The sequence below is a fragment of the Pipistrellus hanaki genome (assembly GCF_964339955.1).
Source record: "Pipistrellus hanaki genome assembly, chromosome: 7".
Classification (NCBI taxonomy): domain Eukaryota; kingdom Metazoa; phylum Chordata; class Mammalia; order Chiroptera; family Vespertilionidae; genus Pipistrellus; species Pipistrellus hanaki.
In genome coordinates, this window is record NC_140509.1 from 85,231,787 (window position 1) to 85,247,435 (window position 15,649).

Here is a 15,649-nt window from a genome sequence, read left to right on the forward strand (position 1 = left end):
GGAGATCCCCCTCCTCGCAGGCCCGGAGCTGGGTGCCCTCCATTCACCCGCTCTCCCGGCACCGTGGGCCCCACTCTCCTGTGGGTGAGAGAGTCCCCCAGGAGGGCTCCTCGGGACTGCGTGCCTGCCTGCCACCTCCCGTGCCTTGTTTTCCAGAACTCTCTAAGTCCCAGAACGACATGACCTCTGACAAGCAGCTCCTCAGCACGGACCCCAGGCCGGGCGCCAGCCGGACGGAGCGGCGGAGCCAGAGTGACACCGCCATCAACGCCGCCCCGAGGGTACGCCGGGCGGCAGCCTGAGCCTGCCTTCCTCCAGACTCCGGTGCTTTATGACAGAGCACCAGGCGGCCTGCACACACAGTCACGGGCGCCTCTGTGGGGGCTGGGCCAAAGGAGGGTCAAAGCCAAGGTCCGTTTGGAAAACAGGTCAGGCAGGGCAGGGCTCAGCCTCATTCCCAGTGCCGGTCCCCGAGTCCCGCCAGCCGGCCCGGCTTCACGGCTCACCACGCGGAGCGGGAGCAGCAGCCTGGTGTGTCCTGCGTTCCCATCCCCTAGCCCTGTGGTCGGCAAACTCGTCCGTCAGCAGGACCAGATATCAACAGCTCAACCACTGACATTTCCTTTGAGAGCCCCATTTTTTAAACTTAAACTTCTTCTAACGCCACTTCTCCAAAATGGACTCGCCCAGGCCGTGGTATTTTGTGGAAGAGCCACACTCAAGGGGCCAAAGAGCCGCGTGTGGCTCGCGAGCCGCAGTTTGCTGACCACTGGGCTAGACCATCAGCCTTGCCTCTGTGCAGGGTGGGCCTCACACAGGCGCTCACTGTCTCTGTGACCTGCCCCCAACGAGGGAGCGATGGAGACACATGAAGAAGTCCCGTGGGGGTGGGGAGCGGTCTCAGCCACGCGGACACGCTGCTCTGGGAGCCGTGTTCCCTTGGATGGGTGCTGACGGACAAACGCCCCCGCGCCCCAGGGTGTGCTGGGGAGCAGGGGGCACCACTGCCGCGGTGCGGTCCTCAGTCAATCAGAGTGGGCGGGGCTTCAGAACAGGATGGACGTCTCATCATTCCGGATATGCACGTGTGCCCTGATGCTTCTCCCAGTCTCCCTGAGCCCGACCTAGAAGCCAGCCTTCTACCCCGAGCAGTGACAGTCCCACTGACGCCCAGGCCCGGCCCCTGCACCAGGCCCTTCCTCTCCTCTCTCCATTCAATGGTGTGTCCGCTGCCTGCTGGAGAGGGACACCTCAGAGGACAGCCTCTGCGCCCTCTCCTCCTCCCCTTCCCACTCCTCCTCTCTCGGCCCCCAGGGCTTAGGGTGGTGGGGTGGACAGGGCACTGCTTAACCCAGGCCCAATGCAATCGAGTTGAGGGCAGAAAGAGTAATTTGGAGGTAATCTCTTTCTTCATTTGTCCTCTCCATCCTCACTTAGCTTTTCATGGCTGAAGATTATGACTGTGGGGTGACTGCTGTTTTCAAGCGCTGCTTCTGAAAAAGCCTCCTTTCATGTATCTTCAGCCCGAAACTGCCCCATCTGCCCGCTGTGTTGAACGGCCTCACATGGCTGCTAAGCATGTGCAGTGTGTCCAGGACAGCTCAGGAGCTGAACTTAATAATCTTATTTGATATCAATTAATTAGAACCTGGATTAAATAGCCACACGCGGCCAGTGGCAGCCATGTTGGAGAGCGCAGCTGTATACGTTATAAAAGTACCCACTTTTCATAAGGAGTCGTTGTGTAAGAGTTAGAGATATGTTTTGATTTTTCCCTTTGTTCTGAGCTGAAACTCTGTCCAGTGAATATTACATTTCGTGTGATTAAATGCCAGGGTCATTACCAAAGCCATTTCTTTAAGACTCTCACTAATCCCTAGTAACCCACCCACACTGGTCGTGGCTACCCAAGGCTTGGTGATGTCAGCTCAGGGCTGTGTGTGTGTGTGTGCGCGCGCGCGTGTGTGTGTGTGTGTGTGTGTGTATGTCACAGAGGCTGGTGTGTGTGTGTGTGTGAGTATGTGTGTGTGTGTGTATGTCACAGAGGCTGGTATGTGTGTGTGTGTGTGTGTGAGTGTGTGTGTGTGTGTGTGTGTGTGAGTGTGTGTGTGTGTGTGTATGTCACAGAGGCTGTGTGTGTGTGTGTGTGTGTGTGTATGTCACAGAGGCCGGATGTGTGTATGTGTGTGTGTGTGTGTGTATGTGAGTGTGTGTAGGCTTTTGCCCGACCAGAAGTGTGCCTGCTGGGGTGCGGGCATTACTGCCCTCGGCCACAGATGCAGGCTGGGCTCGCCGTGGTCGCCACATGTGAAGAGTGAGCTGGGTGCAGGCTCCGTGCTCATCCTGTGCTTCCTTTTCCAGAAGGTCAGCGCCCCCGACATCCTGATGCCTCTCAGCCAGGAGAGTCCCAAGCACTCCACCAGCCCTGTTTCCAAGGAGGACGGTGTCTCAGCCCACCCCACACCCCGCACTTCGTTCTCAGGAGGCTCGAGGCAGGTGAGTCCCCGTCCGTCCGTCCGTCCGTCGATAGCTGACACGGGCGTGGTTGCTGTCAGCACGCGGCTGGCTCGGTCGGCCAGCCCAGGTGGGCGAGTGCCGGGTGTGGAATGAGATGGAGCAGAGACGGTGCCCGGAGGTGCCCTGACCTGGTAGGGAGCCGGGGAAGCCCCCTCTCACATCGCCTCAGAGGATCCTGCTGGTGCAGACGGAGAGGGCTGAGTACCATATAGTGGTGTCTTCGGGTGAGAAGTTTTTCATTTTGATGAAGTTTATCAAATTTTTCTTTTGGCTGTTTCTCTCTTGGCTGCTCGCAAATTGTAAACATATTCTCCTATGTTTTTTTTCTAGACGCATTATAAAAGTTTAGCTTTTATAATGCGTCTAGCTTTTATAATAGGTTTAGCTTTTATAATAGGTCTTGATCCAATTCACTCATAATTGTGAGTGGTGTAAGGTAGAAATTGAGGTTCATTTTTTCCTTACAGACACTCAGCTATTCTAGCACCATTTAAAAAAAAAAAAAAAAAAACCAAAAAAAACACCCACACCTCTGGTTGCCCTGTTGACTTTGGTGGCTCCAGTGGAAAAGTGTGGATCTTCTCTGTCCAGCAGCCGCCAACCTTTTGGACCTCACGGGCCCCAGTGGTCCTCGGCCCACCGGGTGGCGACCGCTGCCGTTCTGCTCGCTGACCACTGTCCACCCTCACGCCGTGCCTGCGGCCCGGACACTGCACCTTTGTTGGAAGTCTGGAAGTCAGCTTATTCCTCCCACTTTCTCTGCTTTCTCAAGGTTGCTTTAAACATGGTGTCTGTTTATAGGCAGGCCGTTTATTTACTCATTTTCTTACTTAAAAGCATTAAATGCTCGCTTTATGCCTAAAATTGGGATGTATTGCCACAGATGCTTGGATGAGGGGTCCTGAGGCCTCAATTATAGTCAAAGCCTTTTCATTAACTCACTGATCGGAAAGAATCATGGAAACGTTAAAACTTCAGAGTCCTCATCAAGGAAGTGAGTATCAAAGTTTGTGTGTGTTTTTTTAAGATGTTTTTATTGATTTTTTAGAGAGAGAGGGAGGGAGAGGGATAGAGAGAAACACTGAAAAGAAAAATACCATCCACCGCTGCCTCCTGCACGCCCTCTACTGGGGACGGAGCTGTGCCTGACTGTGACTCAGACAGCGCCTCTTGGTTCCAGAGGGACGGATGCTCAGCTGTGAGCTGCCCGCCAGCAGGGCCCAGAGTTGCTCTTTTCACTTCGCCGCGTTGCGTGGAGAACTCAATGAGAGCAGATTCTGGGGCGTGGTATCGTGGTTCAGAACTCGACTTCTGGAAACCAAGCTTGTGGCTCACATTCCAGCTCCATCCGAGATGCTGCGCCTGCGCCTTCCCTGGGGAGGAGCCCGTGTCGGCGTCCAGGTCCCCCCGCGTCTGTGCATCCGCTGTTCAGGAGCCGAGAGGCTCTCAAACGCGGCTGCGGCTCACACAGCCCAATGGGGGTCCCTCCCCTCCTGCTGGCGGGGCTCGCCTTCGGCTGCAGGCCTGCCCTCTGCGTCTCAGATGCCCTGGGCTGCGGGCTGGGGTGGCCCTGCAGGCCTTTCTGCAGCTCGTGTTGGAGGGCGCTCGGGGCCTCGGGGCCAGGCTGTATATGTGAGACTAATTCAGGAAGATGGAGGTCCTGAGGGCCATGGGGGCAAGGGCCGCTCTAGAATGTTCTCTCCTGGGGTTGAAGCCTGTGTGGATGGGAACAGGGAGACCACAGGGGTGGCCTCTGAAGGCTTTTCTAAGACGCCCGGGCTTGCCTCTGCCCCAGGCGACGAGGGACCCGGGACCCAACCAGCCTGGGCCTGCTGAGCCGGATCCCCACGCTGAGCCTTCTCCGAGCCCGAGCACAGCTCTCCTGCACAGCCCAGGCCCCCGAGACCGGACCTGAGCTCTCCCTGGGCCCAAGCCGCGGCTTTCTATGCCTGGAAACCCCCACAGAGGCAGGACCCACCCCAAATGGTCCCCGGGCTCCACACGAGCTAACCCCCCTTCCCCTCCGTTCTCGCCACTGAGCTACACCAGCCTCTCGCTGGTCCGGGACAGGGTCAGACTCAACTGCTCTGGGCGCTTCTGGGGCTGCTCCCTCCCAGGCACCACGCTCCTTCCCTCCCTGCCTCCAAGTCTTCCCTCACGGTCACCTTCACAGGGAGGTCACCCCCGCTCTCCTCTCTCCCCTCCTCCCATTCACACTCTTATCACCGGCCTGCCTGGTGGTGACTGTCTGTTGTAGTTGCCAGGTGCCCAGAGTAGAGCCTGACCCCTAAATGGCACCAGTACATATCTGTGGGAAGGCTGCATCCAGCCTCCTCAGAGTTGCCATTTACTGAAAGCCTACTGTGTGCTAACTGCTGAGCGCGGCGCCCACCGCCCAGGCCTCTCACAGCGCCTCCCCCACGGACGGTGCGACCGGGCACAAACGGGAACGGGGTCCTCCGAGGGGCCCTGTGGACGTCCGGGTCGCCCCCGGGGCCCTGGGAGCCGGAGCCGGGCTGTCAGTGCTCCCCACGGGGCTGCTTGCCTCCCGAGCCCACCTCCTGGCCCAGCTGACAGGCCGCCATCTGGCCACGGCGGCCGCACCCCCGGCTGCCCTCAGTGACCAGCGCAGAGTTTGCAGCGTAGCGGTGGTTTCTGTCGGCGCCTGGGCTCTGTCACAGTCAAGGGCACTGCGCCTGGCTGGCAGCCACACAGATAAGCCATGACCTTCAGGGGGAGTGCTGAGGGCGCCCCTCCTCGCAGTCCTGCGCTGTGTTCTGTGGACAAACGTGGTCCCATGGTGGGGGGGGGCGTGCCAGGCTCACCTCCCCACGCTCCCGTCTCCGCAGTCACCGGCCCCGGCTTCCTGGCCGACGTGGTGGCTCTGCGATACCGTGAAGCAGTGTCTGCTGTCTGTTCCCAGTTCCCTTTGTTCCTGGCAGAGGGTCGGTTGATACGATTCAGTCTGGCAGCCCGAGTGGCGTGTGCGATGATGCCAGTTTCATTATCAGAATTTTCAGCACCCCCCCCCCCATTCCCGTCCCTCCCCACCCTTCCCGTCCCCCCAGCACCCGGGCATCTCCGAAGCCGTTCACGCCTGGGCCCAGCTGTCCCACCGTCAGCCTGCATCTTCTCGCTTTCGTCCTCACCCTCCTCTCTCCACGCCGTGCCTTGCAGAGCCTGGTGTTTTTACGTTTTTTTCCACGGGTACGGTGGTGTGCATGTTGTCAGGGAGCCTTCTCAGAGCCAGAGGCTGGGGTGGTGGTGTTGGTTGTGTCCTCGGCATTAGTTAGCTCGGGCTTGGGCCCCCTGACGCGCTGGTTTGGTTTTTATCTCTCTCTAGTGAGGGAGAGAGAGCCCGGGCCTTCTGCTCAGTGTCTCGCCAGGGCGTTGGCAGCGTGGAGGACGGCCTGGGAGTTCGGAGAGAGAGCAGTCAGAGCTCCCTGTCTCAGAGGCAGCCTGGGAGCGGTTGCATGCCATGGTGGCGAGTGTCTGAGCAAACGATGAGGCGGTTTGCTTTGTGTTTTAGGCACAGGCGTCCGTTCCACGCAGCTCACCGACTTCAGTTCAGCCTCCAGGGCCCTGACTGGGGAGTGGGTTTTGGGTTCCATGTAGGTGTCCCGAAGAATGGAAACATGATGTGTGGTTGTCTCTGACTGCATACCCTCCATCCTTTGTTACCTCCCACTCATCCTCACCTCAGCCCTCGGAGTGGCAGAACCAGCACGTGCACAGACCTCTGTCCCAACGTCTCCCCAGCCGGCACTGAGCCCCACACTCTGCTGCTCCCCCTTGGCTCCTCCTGCCCCGGACTTACCTGTCCTTTGACACTTACCTCTGCAGAAGCACACAGGAGTGGTCTGCTGTGTCCCCCTGATTTGTGACAAGGGATAAGATTCTGTAACCTTCGTTGCTAGGCAGAGACCAGATCTGGGCAGGACAGGAGCTTGAGATTCCCCGTCTCCTTAGCACAGAATCTGTGGGGACTTACGTTGGCCAAGAACAAACTCTAGCTGTTAATGTCATGTGAGTCGGGATGTGTGCTCCATGTGGATTTTGATTTATCTGACACCTTGAAATCAGAACTGGGAAAGAATTGATGGACGGTGAAGTAACTGACTTTACCTCTCCTTTTTATTTCAGGGAAGTCTAATCAGCATTAACAGCACTTGCACGGAGATTGGCAATTTTGACAACGCTGCTGTCTCTGGAGAAATAGAATTTGCCCTCCGCTATTGCTTCGAAACCCGTTCTTTGGAAATATGCATCCAGGCCTGCAGGAACCTTGCTTACGGAGAGGAGAGGAGGAAGAAGTGCAACCCGTGAGTTCCTCCCTGCGTTTTGACGTGAGATGACAGGGAGCTTTGGTAGGAAAAGTCCACATTAACCAACACAATCATAATAAAAAGAACAAAAAGTAAAAAGACACAGTCAAGAGCCATCGTGAAGTTCCAGTAGCTCCGACAGTGTTATTGGTGCGAGGCTAGGTGAGCAGGCTGGCAGAGCAGAATCAAAAGTCCAGACACAGGTCTGAGCATCTACGGGAAGTCACACCATCCAGGGGCTATTAGAAGTCAGTGCCTGAATGGTGTTGGAAATTTGACTTTCTGTAGAGGAAAAATAAAATTAAATTTCTGTCTCACACAACCTATAAACAGATTACATTTCTCTCCAACCGACGGCTGTGAAACGGTGTCACGTTATTTTAACAAGCATTTCCTTGATGAGTAACAAAGACAAGCAACTATTTATAGAGCGTCAGCCACTCGGGGCTTCCCTCCTGTGCACTTCCTGTCATCGGAAAGATGGCCGGGTGGGAGATCGGGGTCTGTTCTCTGGCTGCTGATTGCTACCTCTGATCTCAGGAGCGCGGACCAGGAGGCACACAGCCATTGTTGCTCCATCGCCTCCCAGCGTCCACTAGCTCCCCCTCCGGCTGGTGTAACTTCAGGGTTTGTAAGGGCCGGTGCCCTCATTTGTCTCCCTTTTTCATTTTTTACTTTTTTCCCCTCTTGAAAGCCAGACACTACAGACTAGGACATTCAAAAGTAACTGTAGAGCAAGAAAAATTAGAAAATAAACACGTATGCTCAGGAAAAGGTACAGGCTCAGGAGAAAACCTGCGCTTACATCTCAGGCTTATCTTGGGCACAGGATCAATAAAGTAATAACAAAAGAGACAACCGTGGGAAGCGGGAGAATCTGATTTCCAGAGTTAACACATTATTAGATACAAATGTCCAGTATTCAACAAAAATAGCAAGGCATAGAAAGAAACAGGAAAGTATGGCTCATTCAAAGGGAAGTAATAAATTAACAGAAACCGTCCCTAAAAAAGATCTGATGACAGGCTTACTAAACAAAGACTTTGCAACATTATCTTAAATATGCTCCAAGAGCCGAAACCGGTCTGGCTCAGCGGTAGAGCGTCGGTCTGCGGACTGAAAGGTCCCAGGTTCGATTCCGGTCAAGGGCATGTACCTTGGTTGCGGGCACATCCCCGGTAGGGGGTGTGCAAGAGGCAGCTGGTCGATGTTTCTCTCTCATCGACGTTTCTAGCTCTCTATCCCTCTCTCCTCCTCTCTGTAGGAAAAAAAAAAAAAAAAAAAAAAAAGATGCTCAAAGAACTAGAAGAAGATGTGGAGGAAGTCAAGAAAATGATGTGTGAACAAAGTAGAAATATCAATAAAGAGATAGAGAACCGAAATAGAAACCAAAAAGAAGTTCTGCAGTAATTAAACTCCAATTACTGAAATGAAAAATTCACTGGTGAGATTTGAAGGCAGATATGAGCAGATGGGAAAAGGGAGCAGTAAATTTGAAGAAAGGTCAACAGAAATTATTGGGTTTGATAAAAAGAAAGAAAAAAGATCGAAGAAAAGCAGACAGAACCTAAGGGACCTGAGGGCCACCATCAAATGGACCAACATCGGCGTGAGGGAGTCTCAGAGGAGAAGAGAGAGAGCAAGGGGCAGAGAGAATATTTGAAGAAGTAGCTGAAAACTTCCCAAATGTAATGAAATACATGAATATAAACATCAAAGAAACGCACTGAACTCCAAGTAAGATGAACTCAACGTGACCCACCCTGAGACACAGTATTAACAAACTTTTGAAAGACAGAGAATCTTTTTTTTTTTTTTTTATATATTTTATTGATTTTTTTTTTTTACAGAGAGGAAGGGAGAGGGATAGAGAGCTAGAAACATCGATGAGAGAGAGTCATCGATCAGCTGCCTCCTGCACACCCCTCACTGGGGATGTGCCCGCAACCAAGGTACATGCCCTTGACCGGAATCGAACCCGGGTCCCTTCAGTCCCCAAGCCGACGCTCTATCCATTGAGCCAAACCGGTTTCGGCAAGACAGAGAATCTTGAAAGCAGCAAGAGAGAAGCAAATCCTCAGGAAGATCTTCAGCAGATTTCTCATCAGAAACTCGGCAGGCCAGCAGGCCAATGTATTCAAAGAGCTAATCTATATATATAAAAGCCTAACCACCTGACTGTTTGACCCTCCAGCCGGTAGCTGAGTCCTTTCCCAAGAACTTTGATTGACAGGGAAGAAGAGGCTGAGCCTGGAGCGCCAGGGGGCACTTGAGCCTGTTCCTAGCCGGTGGGAATAGGTTCCTGGTCAGGGGGCGAGGGGGGGGGTCATTGCCATGGACAAAGCTGCCAGAGAGCCAGGGAGGGAAGTCCCGGACCTGGGCAGGGGGGCAGAGTGCTGGTGGAGGTGGCCCATCCTGCCACCCTGCCACCCTGCCAGCGAAGCCAGACCCGGAGTCCGCAGAGGGCTGGTCCGCACGTCAGTACGACAGGCTGGAGGCCCGCGAGGGGAGCGCACACACTGCCCATTTCCGCTTTTCTGTGGGGTGGGGGCTGGACAGAGGGACAGGTGGGGGAGGACAGACTGCCCCGTGGCCTCTGCATCCAGAGATCCAAGAATTTGCCCCCCTGGAGCCCCTCCTCCGTGCGCCCCCCCCCCAGCCTGGCAGGTGGGCAGCGTCAACTCCAGGGGTGTGGCCTGGGCACAGCAGGCAGCATCACCCTGCCAGACACGTGCCAGGGGTGCAGGCTGAATGAAAAAAGCTGTGTCCCCAGCGTGGCATCCTTCCCAGCCCTTGGCGGCCCCTGAGCCCTTCCTATCAGCGCCCGAGTCAGCAGCAGGCAGGGCAAAGGTCCGCTCCCTCCCGGCCTGGCCTCACCGCCCGTCTCCTCCAGGTACGTGAAGACCTACCTGCTGCCCGACAGGTCGGCCCAGGGCAAACGCAAGACGGGCGTCCAGAGGAACACGGTGGACCCCACCTTCCAGGAGACCTTGAAGGTACGCCCGCCCTGGGCAAACATTCACCGGCCGCGCCCCCCGTCCTGCGGGCTCAGGGCCAGAGTCCACGCGGGCTCCTCCAGGCCCTGAGTCAGCACACGGGCGCAGACACCGCCGCCCGCCCGCCCGCCCGCCCGCGGGGCCGGCCGCCCGTCACCCCCGGCCTGCGGGAGAGGGCAGAGTCTGCGCCCCGGTCCTGAATGATTCCCCAGAAAATGGAAAGAAGCTGGCTGCCTCTCGGCGTTTACCGCCAGGCTGCCCGGCGGGTTCTGTACCTCCCAGAGGGGCCTCCGCGGGCGGGCACGACCCTTCACCGCAAACCCAGGTTCCCCTTTATCTATTTATTTAAAAATATATTTTACTGATTTTTCACAGAGAGGAAGAGAGAAGGATAGAGAGTTAGAAACACCAATGAGAGAGAATCATCAATCAGCTGCCTCTTGCACACCCCCTACTGGGGATGTGCCCGCAACCAAGGTACATGCCCTTGACCAGAATCGAACCCGGGACCCTTCAGTCTGCAGGTCAATGCTCTATCCACTGAGCCAAACCAGTTTCGGCAGGTTTTCCTCCTTTTAAGCAACAAAACCGACAGAGGAAGGGGCTGGGTGTTCACTGTTCTCGGTGCTAACCGTGGTTAGAGGTTAGGACGGGGATGGGGAGACGCCTCGCCGGGGTGGAGAGGGAGAGGGGCTGAGGCATGGGGGATGCAGGTGAAGTATGGGGGGCCCCACACTGGCAGGACAGTCCAGACTCATGGAGCTGTGTCCACGGAGGCTGAGAGCCCCAGACCCCGTGCGCCAAGACTGGAAGGGGCGGGCCTGGCCTGGCCTCGGGGAGAAGGGCGTTGATGAGCTCCAGCGGGGCCATCGGCAGCTGGCACCGAGGCCCACTGGTGACATGGTCACCCTCCTGTGGCCACGTGCTTTGTCCACCCGAGCTCAGGGTTAGACTCCCCCTCTACCCGTGGGGAAACCGAGGCACACTGGACCCTCCGTGGGCTAGCCGTCCTCACAATGGATGTGCACGGGGTCCCCAAGGGGCTACAAGGAAAAGCGGCTGTGACCCAGGGTGGGCGGGCTGGGGTGCTGTGGGGGCCACGGAGGATCAGCCCAGGAGACTGGCCTTCGGGGGCTGTGCTCAGGGACCTGCTGGAGGAGTTCGCGAGGTCTGTCTGCCCACACCTTCCAGGTCGACGCCCGACTGCTGAGCCCTTTCCTCAGGGAGTTCTTTGCTAGAGAGGGAGATGCGTGTTTTACATTTTATGAAATGAGATCAAATGGAGGATGGACTCCATTTTAGATACATAGTCAATTGTATAGTTTTATTTTTAAAGTTTAACTTGTTTAGAATGCACGCAGAATCTCACTGGTTTACCCTTCCCGTTCTCTCTGTCCTCCGTCCTCCGTCCTCCGTCCTCCCCGTCCTCCGTCCTCCGTCCTCCGTCCTCCGTCCTCCGTCCTCCGTCCTCCCCGTCCTCCGTCCTCCCCGTCCTCCGTCCTCCGTCCTCCCCGTCCTCCGTCCTCCCCGTCCTCCGTCCTCCCCGTCCTCCGTCCTCCGTCCTCCGTCCTCCCCGTCCTCCATCCTCCGTCCTCCCCGTCCTCCGTCCTCCCCGTCCTCCGTCCTCCCCGTCCTCCGTCCTCCGTCCTCCGTCCTCCGTCCTCCCCGTCCTCCGTCCTCCCCGTCCTCCGTCCTCCGTCCTCCGTCCTCCCCGTCCTCCATCCTCCGTCCTCCCCGTCCTCCGTCCTCCCCGTCCTCCGTCCTCCCCGTCCTCCGTCCTCCGTCCTCCGTCCTCCCCGTCCTCCATCCTCCGTCCTCCCCGTCCTCCCCGTCCTCCCCGTCCTCCGTCCTCCCCGTCCTCCGTCCTCCCCGTCCTCCGTCCTCCGTCCTCCGTCCTCCGTCCTCCCCGTCCTCCGTCCTCCGTCCTCCGTCCTCCCCGTCCTCCCCGTCCTCCGTCCTCCGTCCTCCGTCCTCCCCGTCCTCCGTCCTCCCCGTCCTCCGTCCTCCGTCCTCCGTCCTCCGTCCTCCGTCCTCCGTCCTCCCCGTCCTCCGTCCTCCCCGTCCTCCCCGTCCTCCCCGTCCTCCGTCCTCCCCGTCCTCCGTCCTCCGTCCTCCGTCCTCCCCGTCCTCCCCGTCCTCCGTCCTCCGTCCTCCGTCCTCCCCGTCCTCCGTCCTCCCCGTCCTCCGTCCTCCGTCCTCCCCGTCCTCCGTCCTCCCCGTCCTCCGTCCTCCCCGTCCTCCGTCCTCCGTCCTCCGTCCTCCGTCCTCCGTCCTCCCCGTCCTCCGTCCTCCCCGTCCTCCGTCCTCCGTCCTCCGTCCTCCGTCCTCCCCGTCCTCCGTCCTCCCCGTCCTCCGTCCTCCCCGTCCTCCGTCCTCCGTCCTCCGTCCTCCGTCCTCCCCGTCCTCCGTCCTCCCCGTCCTCCGTCCTCCCCGTCCTCCGTCCTCCGTCCTCCCCGTCCTCCGTCCTCCCCGTCCTCCCCGTCCTCCCCGTCCTCCGTCCTCCGTCCTCCCCGTCCTCCCGTCCTCCGTCCTCCCCGTCCTCCGTCCTCCCCGTCCTCCGTCCTCCGTCCTCCCCGTCCTCCGTCCTCCCCGTCCTCCCCGTCCTCCCCGTCCTCCGTCCTCCGTCCTCCGTCCTCCCCGTCCTCCGTCCTCCCCGTCCTCCGTCCTCCCCGTCCTCCGTCCTCCGTCCTCCGTCCTCCGTCCTCCGTCCTCCGTCCTCCCCGTCCTCCGTCCTCCCCGTCCTCCGTCCTCCGTCCTCCCCGTCCTCCGTCCTCCGTCCTCCGTCCTCCGTCCTCCGTCCTCCGTCCTCCCCGTCCTCCGTCCTCCGTCCTCCGTCCTCCCCGTCCTCCCCGTCCTCCGTCCTCCGTCCTCCCCGTCCTCCGTCCTCCGTCCTCCCCGTCCTCCGTCCTCCGTCCTCCGTCCTCCGTCCTCCGTCCTCCGTCCTCCCCGTCCTCCGTCCTCCGTCCTCCGTCCTCCCCGTCCTCCCCGTCCTCCGTCCTCCGTCCTCCCCGTCCTCCCCGTCCTCCGTCCTCCCCGTCCTCCGTCCTCCCCGTCCTCCGTCCTCCGTCCTCCGTCCTCCGTCCTCCGTCCTCCGTCCTCCCCGTCCTCCGTCCTCCCCGTCCTCCGTCCTCCCCGTCCTCCGTCCTCCGTCCTCCCCGTCCTCCGTCCTCCGTCCTCCCCGTCCTCCGTCCTCCCCGTCCTCCGTCCTCCCCGTCCTCCGTCCTCCGTCCTCCCCGTCCTCCGTCCTCCCCGTCCTCCGTCCTCCGTCCTCCGTCCTCCGTCCTCCCCGTCCTCCGTCCTCCGTCCTCCGTCCTCCCCGTCCTCCCCGTCCTCCGTCCTCCGTCCTCCGTCCTCCGTCCTCCCCGTCCTCCGTCCTCCGTCCTCCGTCCTCCCCGTCCTCCCCGTCCTCCGTCCTCCGTCCTCCGTCCTCCGTCCTCCCCGTCCTCCGTCCTCCCCGTCCTCCGTCCTCCGTCCTCCCCGTCCTCCCCGTCCTCCGTCCTCCGTCCTCCCCGTCCTCCGTCCTCCGTCCTCCGTCCTCCGTCCTCCCCGTCCTCCGTCCTCCGTCCTCCGTCCTCCCCGTCCTCCCCGTCCTCCGTCCTCCGTCCTCCCCGTCCTCCGTCCTCCCCGTCCTCCGTCCTCCCCGTCCTCCGTCCTCCGTCCTCCCCGTCCTCCGTCCTCCCCGTCCTCCGTCCTCCGTCCTCCGTCCTCCGTCCTCCCCGTCCTCCCCGTCCTCCGTCCTCCCCGTCCTCCCCGTCCTCCGTCCTCCGTCCTCCCCGTCCTCCGTCCTCCCCGTCCTCCCCGTCCTCCGTCCTCCGTCCTCCGTCCTCCCCGTCCTCCGTCCTCCGTCCTCCGTCCTCCGTCCTCCGTCCTCCCCGTCCTCCGTCCTCCGTCCTCCGTCCTCCGTCCTCCGTCCTCCGTCCTCCGTCCTCCCCGTCCTCCGTCCTCCGTCCTCCGTCCTCCGTCCTCCGTCCTCCCCGTCCTCCGTCCTCCCCGTCCTCCGTCCTCCGTCCTCCGTCCTCCGTCCTCCCCGTCCTCCCCGTCCTCCGTCCTCCGTCCTCCGTCCTCCGTCCTCCGTCCTCCCCGTCCTCCGTCCTCCGTCCTCCGTCCTCCGTCCTCCCCGTCCTCCCCGTCCTCCGTCCTCCGTCCTCCGTCCTCCGTCCTCCCCGTCCTCCCCGTCCTCCGTCCTCCGTCCTCCCCGTCCTCCCCGTCCTCCGTCCTCCGTCCTCCGTCCTCCCCGTCCTCCGTCCTCCGTCCTCCGTCCTCCCCGTCCTCCGTCCTCCGTCCTCCGTCCTCCGTCCTCCGTCCTCCGTCCTCCGTCCTCCGTCCTCCGTCCTCCGTCCTCCCCGTCCTCCCCGTCCTCCCCGTCCTCCGTCCTCCGTCCTCCCCGTCCTCCCCGTCCTCCGTCCTCCGTCCTCCGTCCTCCCCGTCCTCCGTCCTCCGTCCTCCGTCCTCCCCGTCCTCCGTCCTCCGTCCTCCGTCCTCCCCGTCCTCCGTCCTCCGTCCTCCCCGTCCTCCCCGTCCTCCCCGTCCTCCGTCCTCCGTCCTCCCCGTCCTCCGTCCTCCGTCCTCCCCGTCCTCCCCGTCCTCCGTCCTCCGTCCTCCGTCCTCCGTCCTCCGTCCTCCCCGTCCTCCGTCCTCCGTCCTCCGTCCTCCGTCCTCCGTCCTCCCCGTCCTCCGTCCTCCGTCCTCCGTCCTCCCCGTCCTCCGTCCTCCGTCCTCCGTCCTCCGTCCTCCGTCCTCCCCGTCCTCCCCGTCCTCCGTCCTCCGTCCTCCGTCCTCCCCGTCCTCCGTCCTCCGTCCTCCCCGTCCTCCCCGTCCTCCCCGTCCTGTCCTCTCTGTCCCGTCCTCTCCCTCCCGTCCGCCCCGTCCTGTCCTCTCTGTCCCGTCCTCTCCCTCCCGTCCGCCCCGTCCTGTCCTCTCTGTCCCGTCCTCTCCCTCCCGTCCGCCCCGTCCTGTCCTCTCTGTCCCGTCCTCTCCCTCCCGTCCGCCCCGTCGCCCCGTCCGCCCGCAGTACCAGGTGGAGCCCGCCCAGCTGGCGACGCGGCGGCTGCAGGTGTCGGTGTGGCACGTGGGCACGCTGGCCCGGAGGGTGCTCCTGGGAGAGGTGGTGGTCCCTCTGGCCACGTGGGACTTCGCAGACGGCAGCGCGCAGGGCCCCCGCTGGCACCCGCTGCGGGCCAGGTGACCCGGACGGCCGCCCCGAGCTTCCCCGAGGACCGGGAGGGGAGCGCCCGGCCCTCGGCCTGTGACTGCGCCGCCGGCTGCGGGCTTCGGTGGAGCTCCCGCCCGGCCGGAGCTGGGGGGCAGGTGGCTCCCGGCCCTGAGCCACAGGACGCGGAGCCGCGGTCCCCTCCCCCATCAGCCCGTTCCCAGCAAAATAAACACAGCTTTCCGGGGAACAGCTCCGTGTCCACTCTCTGCGGCTCCGAGCGGCTTCCCCGCTCAGTTCCTCCAGGACCCGACAGCCTGACCTCATGTCACCCAGTGCCAGCCTGGTCCGGCCCTGCCCCTGTCCCTGCCCCTGCCCCTGCCCCCTGCCCCTGTCCCCTGCCCCTGTCCCTGCCCCTGTCCCTGCCCCTGCCCCCTGCCCCCTGTCCCCTGCCCCTGTCCCTGTCCCTGCCCCTGTCCCCTGTCCCCTGCCCCTGTCCCCTGTCCCCTGTCCCCTGCCCCTGTCCCCTGCCCCTGTCCCTGCCCCTGTCCCCTGTCCCCTGCCCCTGTCCCCTGCCCCTGTCCCTGCCCCTGCCCCCTGCCCCCTGTCCCCTGTCCCTGCCCCTGTCCCTGCCCCTGCCCCCTGTCCCCTGTCCCCTGCCC

At 61.0% G+C, this 15,649-nt stretch overlaps 1 protein-coding gene across 6 annotated transcripts in view; it reads left to right on the plus strand.

The window, feature by feature from the left end:
* The window catches only part of SYTL3 (synaptotagmin like 3), a 39,269-nt gene extending 24,034 nt beyond the window's left edge, over nt 1-15,235 (plus strand). For 5 of the 6 annotated variants that reach the window (XM_084890895.1, XM_084890898.1, XM_084890900.1 and 2 more), the window contains 5 exons: nt 157-281; nt 2,362-2,496; nt 6,661-6,839; nt 9,736-9,838; nt 14,850-15,235. In XM_084890895.1, coding sequence (XP_084747021.1) covers nt 157-281; nt 2,362-2,496; nt 6,661-6,839; nt 9,736-9,838; nt 14,850-15,023 — 716 coding nt within the window. In that variant the 3' untranslated portion in view covers nt 15,024-15,235. The remainder of the gene's footprint in view (nt 1-156; nt 282-2,361; nt 2,497-6,660; nt 6,840-9,735; nt 9,839-14,849) is intronic. The other variant, XM_084890899.1, reaches the window with a different exon arrangement.
* Nucleotides 15,236-15,649: the final 414 nt, after the last annotated feature.